Source organism: Eleginops maclovinus, chromosome 4, assembly GCF_036324505.1.
Source record: "Eleginops maclovinus isolate JMC-PN-2008 ecotype Puerto Natales chromosome 4, JC_Emac_rtc_rv5, whole genome shotgun sequence".
Taxonomy (NCBI): domain Eukaryota; kingdom Metazoa; phylum Chordata; class Actinopteri; order Perciformes; family Eleginopidae; genus Eleginops; species Eleginops maclovinus.
The window spans coordinates 7,891,652-7,906,275 of NC_086352.1; the positions used below are offsets into that span (position 1 = coordinate 7,891,652).

General features: G+C 40.5%; 1 protein-coding gene across 2 annotated transcripts in view; it reads left to right on the forward strand.

Annotated features, from left to right (window-relative positions):
* The window catches only part of LOC134863565 (carbohydrate sulfotransferase 8-like), a 210,024-nt gene extending 195,620 nt beyond the window's left edge, over nt 1-14,404 (forward strand). For both annotated transcript variants that reach the window (XM_063882138.1, XM_063882137.1), the window contains exons 3-4: nt 8,519-8,556; nt 11,131-14,404. In XM_063882138.1, the coding sequence (XP_063738208.1) occupies nt 8,519-8,556; nt 11,131-12,348 (1,256 nt within the window). In that variant the 3' untranslated portion in view covers nt 12,349-14,404. The remainder of the gene's footprint in view (nt 1-8,518; nt 8,557-11,130) is intronic.
* Nucleotides 14,405-14,624: the final 220 nt, after the last annotated feature.

Genomic DNA, 14,624 nt, shown 5'->3' on the forward strand with positions numbered 1-14,624 from the left:
TGCTGACAGGTAGCATTTGTTTACACATCCCTCTTCACTCAAGCTGCAATACCACGTCTTCTATGTGGTAATAAAACAATCTGCCTCCCACAAAAACCCCTCACACAGCTTCCCGACTCCCTGTTTCCATGGAAATCTGCCTCAAGGAGTCATAGCATCACCTAACCTTGAATTGCATCTTGGACTGGGAGAATATATCGCTGTCAAAATGAATTGTCATAGCGGTAATCAGTTCCACGTTGCATTTCCCCCTTTTAGCAGCTTCCTATCTGCTGAGTTCATTATTCCCCCCCCCACCCACCCCTGCTGTGTTCAGTACCCGGCGTTCGCAGCAGGAGAAAAGAGTTTGAAGATTGCACAGAAAAAGAAGCCCGGGATTGGAGTGAATTAAAGACACAAGGCGGATTCACAGAGCTTCTATTGCCCCACAAAGGAGGGTTTTTTCATCTTTAAATGGCAATTCCAAATTTATTATGGATGGTTTTATTGCTAAAGCATGTTCATTTGAAGGTGAAAATCCCATTACCTCAGTCTCATCATGTAATCACTCACAGATCCAGCCGTAAAGCATAACCCGATGTCACAGTTTTCTCCATTTTACAAAAGAAAACATAACCAGTATGTACACACCGCTGCATAATGTACCATCCTTGACCCGTCACACACTCGCACTGGAGCGTTGTTGTGATGAAAGTGACGATGCATGAGCCCAGCAGCTGTCTCTGAGCGGGGAGGCAAAGTGCTCTGAAAATAGTGCAAAGGTGTGAATGCATCAGAGCCTCACGTCACAAGTTTCCTCGTCGCCCTATTTTACATCTCAATGAATGTTGATGTCGTCTGCCACCGACAATTATGAGCCAAAACATGTGTTATTTATGAAGACGGGGGTGTGCTTCCTTGGAGACTTCCCAACACTTGACCTCATGCGGGGTCAGAGGTGGAAGCTGAACCTACACATGGTTTTCTGAACATCGTACAATTTATGGATTTTGCTAATAACTCCTGTGCTCTTGTGCTCCCTCTGTGGTGCAGTGAAAAGAAATTGGACTGAGGAGGTCAGGAGAATGTCACGGAGGCATGTTAATGAACAACGCTGGTTAGCGAGCCACTGATTTGAAAATGACTGTTCCCTTTAGCATGGAATTACCACATGTATTATTAGATATTATAGGAAAACAGCTCGGAAAATGTCCTCACGGTCAATAACAACATACAATCCACACTTTATGTTTACGCCAGGCTCTCATAAATGTAGCATTAATTACCATAGTAATATGTCTGGCTTCATTACGCTTCAAATTATTTAATTTGTAGAGCTATTTGCCATATTTTTATTGTAATTCCTTGTGTGTACACTTATATTTATTGTATTTATAATTAGCTCATTTTGTACAAGTTAATTCCTTTATTTGTGAACATATTCTATGTGTTTTTTGTCACACTGTTATTGTACTTTATTTTGTGTATATTCAATAATTGAGTTATTTCCTGTAATTGTATTTTAGAGGACATAACTTAATTGCTGTAAAATACAAGTTCATTCCTCTAATTGTATTTGATATACTACACATATTTAATTTGAGTATTTAGCATTAGTATTAATATATATTATAGTAATTTGTCCTACATTTATTATTCTTAATTTTTTACACATTTGTTTTTGTTTTTACATTTTAAAATAGATTTTAAAAATACTACATTTCCTGCTTTTTTACATCTTAATTCCTCCTAACTGTGTTTATTGGAGTCCCATTATACCCCAAACCTACTATACAGTAAACATGATTGCAATGAACCATAATGTAGCTTTAAAAGGGAATCGTCACCCATTACCTTAATCAACCTCTATTAATAAGCAGGAGAAATTACAATATGGGTCAATCCAATATGTTCAATAGTGAAGGGGGATTCAAGCCACCCCTCCCAACATGGACAGTTCCAAATTCTCTACTTGAAAGCGATCGGCTTAATTATTTGATGTAGTTTTTGATCATATATTTTGACAAAGATTGAGTATACAAATGTGGCTGAATGTGTGAGCTCCATTTTAGCACGAATTGGCTGACTTTTGGAGCATAAATTATCAGAGGTTGGCGGTGTATATATATTTAGTATATTTACTGTGACTTTGTGTTCCAGCTCAACTTGGCTTGCCTGGCCTGGTTTTGTTTTTATTCAGTGCAGTGCTGACTCGCTAAACTGAGGAGAAAGTGGTCAGCAAGTTATTCCAAAGTGTCTTGAAATTATTCAGCCTCATCATATTTTATTTTTAACTCCCCCCCAAAAAAAATATTAGTGTTGAAATTGATGCCAAAAAAAAGCCAGTCACATAAAAGTCCCCGGCTGAATATCACTACATCCCAGCCTAGAATAAATGTTAAGTCCATCATTAATCATCCTTAAAAACACACAGACTAAAGAGGTCTTGTTAGGACAAAGCAAGGACAGACGTGTAAAGGTATCATCGAGTAGAAAGCATTTTTTTCCGGCCTGAGAAAAATTTGTTTTGCTGGCAACTTAATTGATGGACTGATGGACTTAATTCCTAGCCTGCTGTTCTGCCCATGACCCTGTGTAATTAACCCCTGGGACTCTGATTGAACAGTGTTTCATATGTATCACTTCAGAAGTATTATTCAAAACCTAAATTAATCCAATTAGAGAAGAGTAACTGTTGGCAGTTATCTAATTTAATACCGATTAAATGAGTTAGGTAAGGCGTCATTGCTCCTGTTACTGAAACAGTGGGAGGAATTTGTTTCTCCATGTCCTGGTTGTTTGTTTCATCGTAATTGGTTGGATTAAAGACATGTGATTGATTCATTCTTGGCCAACACTGTGCTTTGAGTGGTGAGCACATAGGAAATTCTTCCAAAGGCTCTCTTGACCGTCCTCAGATGGTAGTACAGACACATTTTGGATGGTTCGTGTTTGGTCTTTAGAGTGCCTCCGTGAGCATGTCTTCAATCCCGACTCCCTAATTGCTCACCTCCTCCTCGTCCTCCTCCTCCTCATCACCTCCTCTCTCCGGCCCGTCCCGAGAGGGTTTGCAGCACCAACTGAACCATCGTGTTATCTCTAACCACAACAAGTTAAAACATCAACGGAGCAGAGCTTAAAACCCTAATACCTCTGTTCTCAAGCGTATTCCCTCTGATAAACCACAGAGCCTCTTTATTCCCACAGAGTCAAGAGGAGGTGTGCAGAGAGCAGGTGTGGGAGGTGTGTCGGGTAGAGATGGGGATGCAGCTGGCTGGGGTCACAGTGGCTCAGTGTGCTGAATGACTAATGAAAGGTTTATGGTGGCGCAGCATGGATAGTGGAGGAGGACACGCCTTGTCTGGCTTCTAGCACCCTCCCGGTCTCTGTGGTTAAAAACTGAACATTTAATAGGTTCTTCCTGAACATAGGGGGCCACAATCCTTCACTTAATAAGCTCATTATTTCACATTGTTTTTGTCCTTTGCTGGCGGTGGCAGGGAAAAAGAGTGTTTGATGTGTGTCTCTGTTAGAGAACTCTACAAGGGGCTTTGAGAAGGAAGGATGATAATGTATCCGCTAATGATGTGGCCCTCGCTTATATGGATCCTTGCGGTAAGACTGGGTCGTCTGCATGAATATTCAGCAGATTTCGAGAGAGGGAGAGAGGTGAAAGCTCAAGGTTACTTTAGAGGGCAACTGAGGATGAGGCTCAAGAGCATATTCTGCTTTTTATTCAGCTGCCAAAATAACAGAGAAATACCTGAGAATCAAAGTGTAACTTATAAGAGGAGTTGAATAGATGATAAAAGCTTTTTGCAGTGGATTTTATTTCTTGTATGAGTCTGCCAGAACCTTCTATAGCTTCTAATGAAACATACTAAAGCAGTTTGACCGTCAGTGTCGCTGGAAGCTTAGCTAAAAAGCAAGTTGTATTTGCTTATTTTAACAATGAGTTCACATGATTCCTTACAATATTCAGATCTGCTGTTAGCTAGGTAGCGGACAAAGTCATTTCAGATATACTGACAACACATTAACAACTATGAAACTCCACAACAGAGACAGTTGACTAACTTTATGATCCTCGAACATCAACAAGCAACAAGTCCCAGCTGTGTTTTTTTGTATTTGCAGCGTTTTGTTTGTGCAGTGCTTTTAGTAATGACTGTGCATGTTTCGTCAAGATGGTGAGGATGTTTCTTCATTTGCATGTGTTTTAGCACATTTGCATCGTTTCTGAAGCTGCAGCACGTTTCTACAAGTGGAAATGTTTTTGGGCCTTTGTAGCACGTTTGCACCTGTCAGCCAGCATACCTTCTAGCCTCCAACAAAAGATACCAAAGCAGTTTGACACTTAATGTCTGGGATGAAATCATCTTCCTCTTTATTCGTTGACAGTTTTCTCCCATTACAGAATCCCTTCTCGGTGCATTCATCTTGAATCTCTCCATTTCTGCCGCAGATAATCATATTTTAAAGTATAGAGTAACCACACATCTGTATAGCCTTCTCCTTGCAAGAATATTGCCCTGTCATGAGGTGTTATATCTCTAGAGAATACGTTTGATAAAATACTTGTGCCTGTACTGAAGCTGCTACATCTATATGTGAAATAACTAGGATGACTTGTCTGCATCTCAGAAGACGAACCCTCAGCCTTTACAATTTATCGCCGTTTCTGCGTGCAGCAGTAAAAATCAATAGCATGGTTATGCTGAGTGGAATTGACTGAGTGTGAAATTGCAATCAAACAGCAACTATTACCCGCAACCAAATAGACACTACAGAGATAAATGATGTTTACAATCCCCCTGAAATTCAGTTTGCATTGTTATATTTCTTGTTTCAGTTTCAAGGAAAAATGTCCCTCATGAAATGTAATCGTGTCTCCCCCACTTGAGTGAGAAATGCATTTTCAGAGACAGATTGTATTCACTATTTTGTGTTGTAAAGGCTGGATTTATCAAATCAAATCAAGCCATGTCAGAGTCGCTTTCAAATCACTTTTAACAAGACACCGTTGTCCCACAGAGTGCTGAAGGACGACTGGGTGTCCTGTAAGCTCACTTCAATGCCTTGGGCTTGAATATAATTTACCAAAGAACTGCCAGGGTCGCTGCGCAACGAAACCGCCAAGGGGTAACATTCACCCGCTATCAGCCTGCATTGATTTACAATGTGGAAGATGTATTTATTCGTCACAGTACAACACAGAGTTTAATCACAAAATGAAGTTCCTTTATGCCATTCACAAGAACGGGGGCAAAAGTGCAAGGACACATTGCTGAGTCATGAAACCTCACCATCATCAGAGTCCGGATTTACCCTCATTTAAAGTCTTTTGTTTATAGTGAAGGTAAGCTATTACGCACAGTACGTTACATTAGATTTCCTTTCTCTCCGGCTTTTAAATTCTGCAATTACATCAGCATCAGATAATCCAACCTTTTGTGCTGTTTGCAGAAATTAGAGGGTTTGTTGTTTTTAGATTTTAATGGTGCAGACAAAACAGGTGATTGCATTCTCTATGGGAGGGATATTTTACTGGAGTTTATAGGGGGCTATTTCTTAAAATCTTGCTTTGTTTTTAAAAAATGTTGACAACAGGGGATGCTACATAACACACTTTCAGGAACAGTCACTGAACACTGACTTGAATATTTATTTGAAGCATGCAATAGGGGAAAAATCTGTCAAGATAATTAAAATCCCCCACAGCCTTTGATCATATGATTTAGTTTGTTACGAATAGGTATTTTTGTTTTTGCTATTACAAGAGCTTTGTGTATGGATAATATCTTGTATTATTATTATTATTATTATTATTATTATTATTATTATTATTATTATTAGGATTTTATTTTTTATTTTTTTCATTATTTTTAATTATTATTATTTTTACAATTTGTTTACTTTTTTATTTTATTGTTTTATTTATTTTGTTGGATTTTCATTAAATCTATCTTGTATATTTTGGCTGTACTAAATAAACAATATGGATACAGCAGATCGGGACAAACTTCCATTAGTTAGCTCTCTCACCAGCTACATTTTATGGTAAGAGCCCCAACAAACGTCAAATATTAAATATTAAGGGGCCACTCTGAATGGGAACAGTCTTGACATCACCAGCTGTGACAAACTTGTACCAACAGCCTGACGAACACCTCTTAAAAGGAACCAATTAAACCTTCTGAGAGATTTCAATTACCACCCTGATGATAGGCTTTTCAAGATCAATAACCGAGCGCGGAGTTTGACAAAATGGTCAGGGTTATCGGGGGCTCGTGCCGCTCCATCAGTTCAGAACGACACTCGTTGTTGTCGATGTGTCTCCCCGGCGATGGCGTCAGTGTGTGTCGTGATAAATATTCATGCGGTTTTTTTTTTGTCGCGCCAATGCAAATTGTTATCAAAGATGCACATCCTACACAAGCTATCATTAGGGGTTAGGAGATCAAATGGCATGGCAGCACCCAAACAAGATTAGAAAATGTCACACGCCGCCTCCTTATCCCGATCCCGTTCATTTTCCTCCTCCAGTGTCTCGTTCAGAAGAATTGAGACAAGAGAAGATTCAATGCACAGAGCCAGACGCTGCTCTCCAACGCATACTAATGTGAAACAACATCGCATCTGAGCAACACGTCTTATTCCCTTCCCACTGAGGCGTGTTTAAGTGTGAGATGGGGCTCTGCAGATCTGATCACTTAGGGAAGGTTGTGGCCTGCATCTGCACCCCTCCCTCGTGCAGGTTCCTATCACTTCCAAACTCAAATTGGAAGTGACAGGCCACTCAGGCAGAGGTGTCTTCGTTCCCCCCCATCAGCAACCATGCAGCCCCTCTCAGAGCTGTCAGCCTGATTATATATCAGCAGGACGGTGGGGGGGGGGGAGAGACCTGAGGAAAAGAGATGTCCAGCTGGAGACAGACCACTAAACACATCGTCTGTCCGGCTGACGCACATCTGCCAATACACATCGCACCTGTCCCCAAGGCTGCCACAAAACCAATCTGTACGTCTCCATCACTCTCCGGCTGTCCTCTGCAAGCTCAGCCGACTCAATCTCCCCCTGTCTATCCTCCCGTCTGCAGACTACATCTTTTTTTAACTTTGCTTCACTTTGGGGGCTTTCTTTCATTTCTTATTCCTAGAAGCGGTGGAAGGAGTACTCAAATATTGTGGCAGAGTAAAATACACTCAGGTGAAATTCCTTGATTTAAAATCTTACTCAAGTAAAAGTACAATAGTGTTAGGATCAAAATATACTCAGGTCAAACTACTTATCGAGATTAGGATGAGGACACGCTTTATTAGTCCCCAAGGGAGTTTCAATTTTCCCTCCTGTGTCATTTACATTAGAATTGAACACATGTAGAAATAGGACAAATGCACGTCTGTATTTCATTGAAGCGGCTTACAGTACATTAACTCACCACACTAGTCCAAAACCACTCGTCAAACCACTTACAATCAGCAAGAAAGCTACACTAAAACACATGAATATATACATAAATGGTGTTCAATAAGTTTGGACGAGCCCCCGTTTGTTACATGTTCATAGCTGCAAGAAATAAGGGAGACGAGGCGGGTTTACGTGCAACAAAAAACACATTTATTTACCAAAAACAAAACCTAAAGCAACCTGTCCAAGCCTCTCAGGTGTGTCTCATCAGGCTGATGACTTAGATCACCTGTAGCACAAATTAAGAGCCAGCAAACAGAGAACACACATGGAGACCCCTAGTGGACCGGATGGGGTCATGACCCCCTCTAGCTATCAGAACACACTCTGTACTTGGTCCTATCGGGACTTGAACCGGCGACCCTTTGGCTCCCAAGCCCTACAGACTGAGCTACTGTCGAATGGCTCATTTAGTAATCGTTTTCACAAATATTACTGGATTTTAATTAGTGGTGCAGGAATATGTAGACTTCCATTTTGCATGTGGCAAAGGTGGGGTTAATTGAATTACTCTGTAGACTGTTTGATTATTTTTATTAGCTGCAATGAACCATAGCGTGGTATTGTGGTATGACTGTGTGTTTTACAATTGTCTGTAACTGTGCACCTACCTATCTTGGACCAGGACTCTCTTGAAAAGAGATCCTGTCCTGGTAAAATAAAGGTAAAAAAAAAAGATGTTTAATAAAATAATACGTTCCAAATACTCAAATAAAGTCGAGGTACCTCACATATGTATTACTTAGTACATTCAAACAGTGCTTCCTTGCATCTATTCCCTTCTATTTATTGTGATTTCTCCCCGTCTCATCTCCAGTGAGCATCATATACCAACCCTTCATGCTCGCGGCATCTCATTACCCAGATAAGGCTACCTGTCTTCCCTCTGCGGACTATTAAAGCAGTGCTGGTTTTTCCCACGGATCAAAAGAGTCCACTCAGTGATAGGAAGTGTTAAATTATGGCAGCCTCTGATGCTTCTGAGGCGCCCAACTCTCTCCTACAAGGATGAAAAATACATGTTGTTTACCTAAGTGCTGATTTTCTTGTCTTCTCTCTCCTCTCCCAGGCGTGAAGCTTGGAAACACTCCCCGGCAGTCCAGAGAGGTACGTGTTTACTCCGTCTCTCCATACAGATCCGCAGGTTGCTCCCAACTGTTATTTATAGTAAAAAAAAGAAGTGATTGTCGGCCTTGTTGCTCTCAGCGTGTCTGATAGTATCTGTGTAGAGAGGCCGACCTCACACTGTGCGTTCAGATGGACTTCACTGAGCAAACAGTCCCACTTTAACAAGAGGATGCTCCTCTAGATCTGATCTCACTTATAGGCCATGGTGGGAGACATACTCAGATCTTTTACTTAAGGAAAAGCATGGCTCTACATTTTAAAAGTGCTTTGATAGAAGGAAAAGTCCTGCATTCAAATTCTTACTTACGTAAAAGTACAAAAGTATCGGCATCAAGTTATACTTAAGCAGTGGTGTTACGTACATTTAATCAAGTACTGTACTTAAGTACACTTTTGAGGTAATTGTACTTTGCTTGAGTATTTTAATTTGATGCTACTGTGTGCTTCTACTCCACTACAATTTAGAGGTTAATGGTGTACTTTTACTCCACTAGATGTATTTATTACCTTCAGTTGCTAGGCAGATTAGGATTAATGATGGTAAATATAATCAACCTTTAAATCAGACTTTAGTTCACCTGGAGTAAATCCAGCAGCTACCCTGCAGTATACAAAGCCATTCAAACTAGCTGCACCTTTACCAGCTCTGAGAACACTTTAATGATCAATCATTATAAAACATATCAGAGATATTATTCTGAAATGGACCAATCAGACAATGACTACTTTTACTGTCGCTACTTTAAGTACATTTAGAGGAGAGTACTTTCTACTTTCACTGGAGGAACATTTAGAATACTTTTACTGTGACAGAGTATTCCTACACTCTGGTACTTCTACTTTACTCAAGTACAAGATCTGAGTACTTCTACTTTACTCAAGAACAAGATCTGAGTACTTCTACTTTACTCAAGTACAAGACCTGAGTACTTCTACTTTACTCAAGTACAAGACCTGAGTACTTCTACTTTTACTCAAGTACAAGACCTGAGTACTTCTACTTTACTCAAGTGCAAGACCTGAGTACTTCTACTTTACTCAAGTACAAGACCTGAGTACTTCTACTTTTACTCAAGTACAAGATCTGAGTACTTCTACTTTTACTCAAATACAAGACCTGAGTACTTCTACTTTACTCAAGAACAAGACCTGAGTACTTCTACTTTTACTCAAGAACAAGATCTGAGTAGTTCTACTTTAACTCAAGTACTTCTCCCACCTCTGTACTTAAGTATCAGTAGTAAAAGTACTTATTAAATAAAAACTGTCAAATAAATGTAGTGGAGTAATTCAGTAAGTATTGACAATTACATTAATTAAAAGCAAGTATTAAATAAATAAATAGTACATTAAACAAAATTAGGTCAAGAAAATCATTTTAAAAAATACACCTCAAAAACATACAATTATTTAAAATAAATGTGACAATTACTTATATCTCAATCTCTTAAAAAAAACGATTCTCTTTTAAAATATTGGCAAGTTTAACTCAAATCTCAAGCTTCTTAAACCTTAACAGTAGCTGGATAACAGCTTCATGATTATGTATTCCTTTGTTCACGCACAACTTTGCATTTTACGGACACATTTTCATTTTTAATATCTTTATTCTTAACAGTACCTAAAGGATATGACACCTAATGCCTGAAGGCAACAGATAGAAACTCCCACAAAACAAAAAAAACATCAAACAAAGAAAATGTTTTAAGGCTCCGAGGTTTGCAGGGGCTGACGTTTCTTAACCTGCATTAGAGAATCATTAATGGATGATATCTAGCAGCACCGGAGAGATACGTTGAGGAGATGTTTGACTCCAAAAAGTAGGTTTCTGTGTCACACATGCAGCTGACCCTCTCCTGCTCTCCTCTCCGCCGTAATACTCAGCACCAATGAGAGCCTTACATCAGCGCTCACCCTGCAGAACGTGCCGTCTGCTCGCCCTGCACATTAAACAGGCAGGGAGGGACCACTCCCCCCCCCCCCCCCCCCCCCCCCCCCACACACACACTCCAGATGTCCCTGCAGATGAAAGTATATGGCCATTTAAGTCAGGAGGGGGATGAGCCAAGATTCATGATGGTCCCATCACCTTGGCTGTTGTAAAATTAAAATGATACGTCCAGTCCATTGGCTTTATGATGCCATTAAAGCATTTAATTGAAATAAAATGTCAGAATGCATAATGACCTGAGGCATCATCGGATGGTAATCAGGCAGTAGATGAGTCCAATTTACATTCTTCATTAGCTGTTTATAAGACATTTATTTGATGTTACAGCACAGTTTATGGATAGGTCATGGATGGCATTGGATAGTGTGTGACATTAGCATGTAACAAAGTTAGACCCTGGTGAAGATGCAGTGAAACAGCATCATCAAGTGGCCAGTGTGAGTACTGCAGGCAGAATGGAGGGATGGTGTTTCTGAAAAAGTGCTTTGATTTACACCCTTTTTAAATAGAAAGTATTGATCGTATGTTGCTGCACATATATCTGAACATGTGATTGTTGTAAACAATGTCTAAAACAACCTTTTTTGTCCTTTTTTTTACAGACTCTTTCAACGCAAGAGAGAGAAAGAGGCAAATCGGACAATTACCAGGACCACCAAGCGACAGAGGCTATCATATCCAGCCCGATCCCTCCGATGCAGTTCCCGCACTTTGAGAAGAGTAAACAGACGGCTACTCCTGGGTCTAGAGAGCAGAGCAGACAGACGCCCACCCCTGTGTCTCGGGAGCAGGACATCACCTCCCTTCATGTCTCCAAAAGACACCGCAAACTCCTGAAAACAAGTCCCCCAGTCCATCACAACAGTAAAAGTGATTCCTTGCCCTCTTCCTCTTCTTCTTCCTCATCATCCTCCTTGTCTGCTTCCTTGTCCTCATCCTCAGTCGTCCCCCCTTCGGCTTCTGGCTCTTTCACCCCTGATAAGTGGAAAAAGCTTGTCTCTATTCAGGAAGCGCGCCGGCAACTGATGAAGGAGATGTGCGCCAAGTACAAAAGCAGCATCTCCAAGACCATTACGGGCCATCATGTGAGGAACCTCTTTGTGGAGGACAAGTACAAGTTACTGTACTGCCAGGTGCCCAAGGCCGGCTGCTCCAACTGGAAGAGGACCCTGATGGTGCTGGCAGGAAAGGCTCCCAATGCTCAGAGCATCAAACACGACACAGTCCACGACGGCCACCACCTCAGGGAGCTCAACTCCTTCGACCGAAAGGGAATCATGCACCGTCTGGAGTCTTACACCAAGGTCATTTTTGTCCGAGAACCCTTGGAGAGGATGGTGTCGGCGTACCGGGACAAGTTTGAGAATCCTAACAACTACTACCACTCCATGTTTGGGAAACCCATCATCTCCAAGTACAGGGTGAACCCGTCCTTAGAAGCTCTGAAGACGGGCAATGGGGTGACGTTCAAGGAGTTCGTCCAGTACTTGCTGGATGTCCATCGGCCCGTGGGAATGGACATCCACTGGGATCAGGCCAACCAGCTGTGCAACCCGTGTCTCATAGACTACGACTTCATCGGCAAGTTCGAGAACATGGACGAAGAGTCCAACTTTCTCCTGCGATTGATCGGGGCGCCGCCCAACGTTAAGCTGCCGAATTTTAAAGATAGGAACCCGGCCGATAAGAGGACCTCTACGCAGATCACAGAAAAATACTTTTCACAGGTCAGCACGCTGGAGAGGCAGCGGATCTATGACTTCTACTACACAGACTATTTGATGTTTAACTACACTAAACCTTTTAAAGATTTATATTAACTGACTCCTATCAACTCTTGAATCACAGTTACATTCCACGTTACCATGATTGAAATCATAGCTCACGCGCTCACATGGATCCAAGCGGAGGCATCAGAGAGACTGAACTTCCTCCGGATTTTTCAAGACATTGCTTTTTATGTAAACATTTGTACAAGATTCCTCGTTTTCAGGCGACTATGAGATGAAAGGTTCTTGTACTATCAAATGCTCTAAATTGCCCTTATAGGAAGTTGTTTATTATTCCCTACTAGCACATGGTGAGGTAGAATATTCAATTCATAAATGTTATGCTTGTGAAAAGCTTTAAAATGATGCCTAATATCCTGTAAGTCAAATAGGATTTAAAATGCCTTTTTATATTTGAGGCGCCACAAATTCCATTCGGGTTTTCATTACATTACTGAAATAGGAAGTGATTTCAGAATACAAAACTGTATGTTATATCAGCCCCTATAGTCTACCTTCAGGATAACAACACTTTACATGATGACTTATGAACAGTTTTTCATAAAATGTTAGCTTTTCTGTACAAATGTTGATATGCAGGTGTAATTGGCATCTATTCATTTTCAAATAAACCTTTTTAACACTCTTTATTTGCTTTAGGCAACAAAGCAACTTGGTTAAGGGTACACAAATATTATTTTGGGGGTTGTAAAAACTACAGAAGAGCCGAAACTATGAATCAAGTCAACATTTAATTTGGGAAACTCTATTGGTGTACAGAAAAGTACAGAAAACACTTTTACATTTTATTTCCACATGAAAAACTGTCTCAATCGTGAAATCACAGTAACTTTCGACCCCCATATTTGGCCTTTTATTTTTCCTTGTTCCTAATTAGGTAGATTAAATACGTATTCATTCCGTAAGACATGCACAAAAACAGTGCATTACTTTTTGTAAGTGTAAATACAAACAATGAATCAGAACACCCTTTAAATAATGGTCCTACAACATCTACAACAATAGTGGGTATGGTATTTGAGCTTGGATAAACATCAACTTATTTGGACTTTTTTCGCATTCAAACATTCAATTTCGGATGTTCTAATTTACTGTTTGACTTACAGTATGTCGGCCATAACTGTACCTCTATGTATCAATGCATACTAATGCAGGTATGTCATGTGAAGCTAAATTGTAAGAAAATGAACCACTATAAATAGTATACATATTCAAAAGTCTAAAAGTGTGGCCCACTGTGTGCACTTACTGTAGCATTTTTGTACTTCTAACGGTGTGCTTTAGTCTAACACATACATGTGCTGTAGGTCACTATAAGGTATTTACTTGGGTGGCTGTAGTTTAATGCAGGACATCCAGGTATTTACAGGGTATTGTGTGTTGCTGCCAATATTTACTAATGCCTGTCAGTGTTACAGACTTGCTAATCAATCAGTTTCTAAGATTTGTTGATGGCGTTGGCAGGCAAATGGGTAAAAGTCAACATAAAAACAGACCTTCTGACAGTCTAGAAATTGTACGATTTGGACCTTTTAAGAGTGCAAACTTCTCCACGGATCCCTCTAAACATGCCCTGAACACCTGTCACTTCACACACCTCCAGCCTCTCGACACCATCTGTATGTAACACATCCACACCCCCATATAGGCTTTTTTCTGACACTACTGTGTACAATTGTATAATGGGCATTCAGATGACTCTATATTTTTCTATGTATTTCTAAAATATACAGTATATATTCCGTGGTGATGGTGACGGTAGTGCTTTTATTTCCTTTTTTTGATGTCATTTGTTGTTCTTTCAGTGAATCCAGTGTAGAGTTGTTGTGTGCCAGAGGAGTTTCTTTCCAAAACGAAATATCCACCAGCTAACAAAACCACATGCTAACTCTGAAGAAACCTAACGACTGCATTGATGAATTGACCCCCACCCCCCCCTCGGTGCTCTGGTGGTAACGAAATAATACGTTTGTTTTTTAAAAATGATAGTGGATATATGCATTTTTGGAAATGAGCTCTGTAATTATTATCCCTGATCTGTCTGTGTGTCTCAATATGAAAATAGACCCTGTACGGATGAGCTGCATTCCACCCCATCCTGAGGACATCTTTACACATAGCAACTCCACTGTGTGTGTGTGTGTGTGTGTGTGTGTGTGTGTGTGTGTGTGTGTGTGTGTGTGTGTGTGTGTGTGTGTGTGTGTGTGTGTGTGTGTGTGTGTGTGTGTGTGTGTGTGTGTGTGTGTGTGTGTGAGTGACATGCTACACTGCTACGGTAAATTCTCAACACTCCTCCCAGCTGGCTC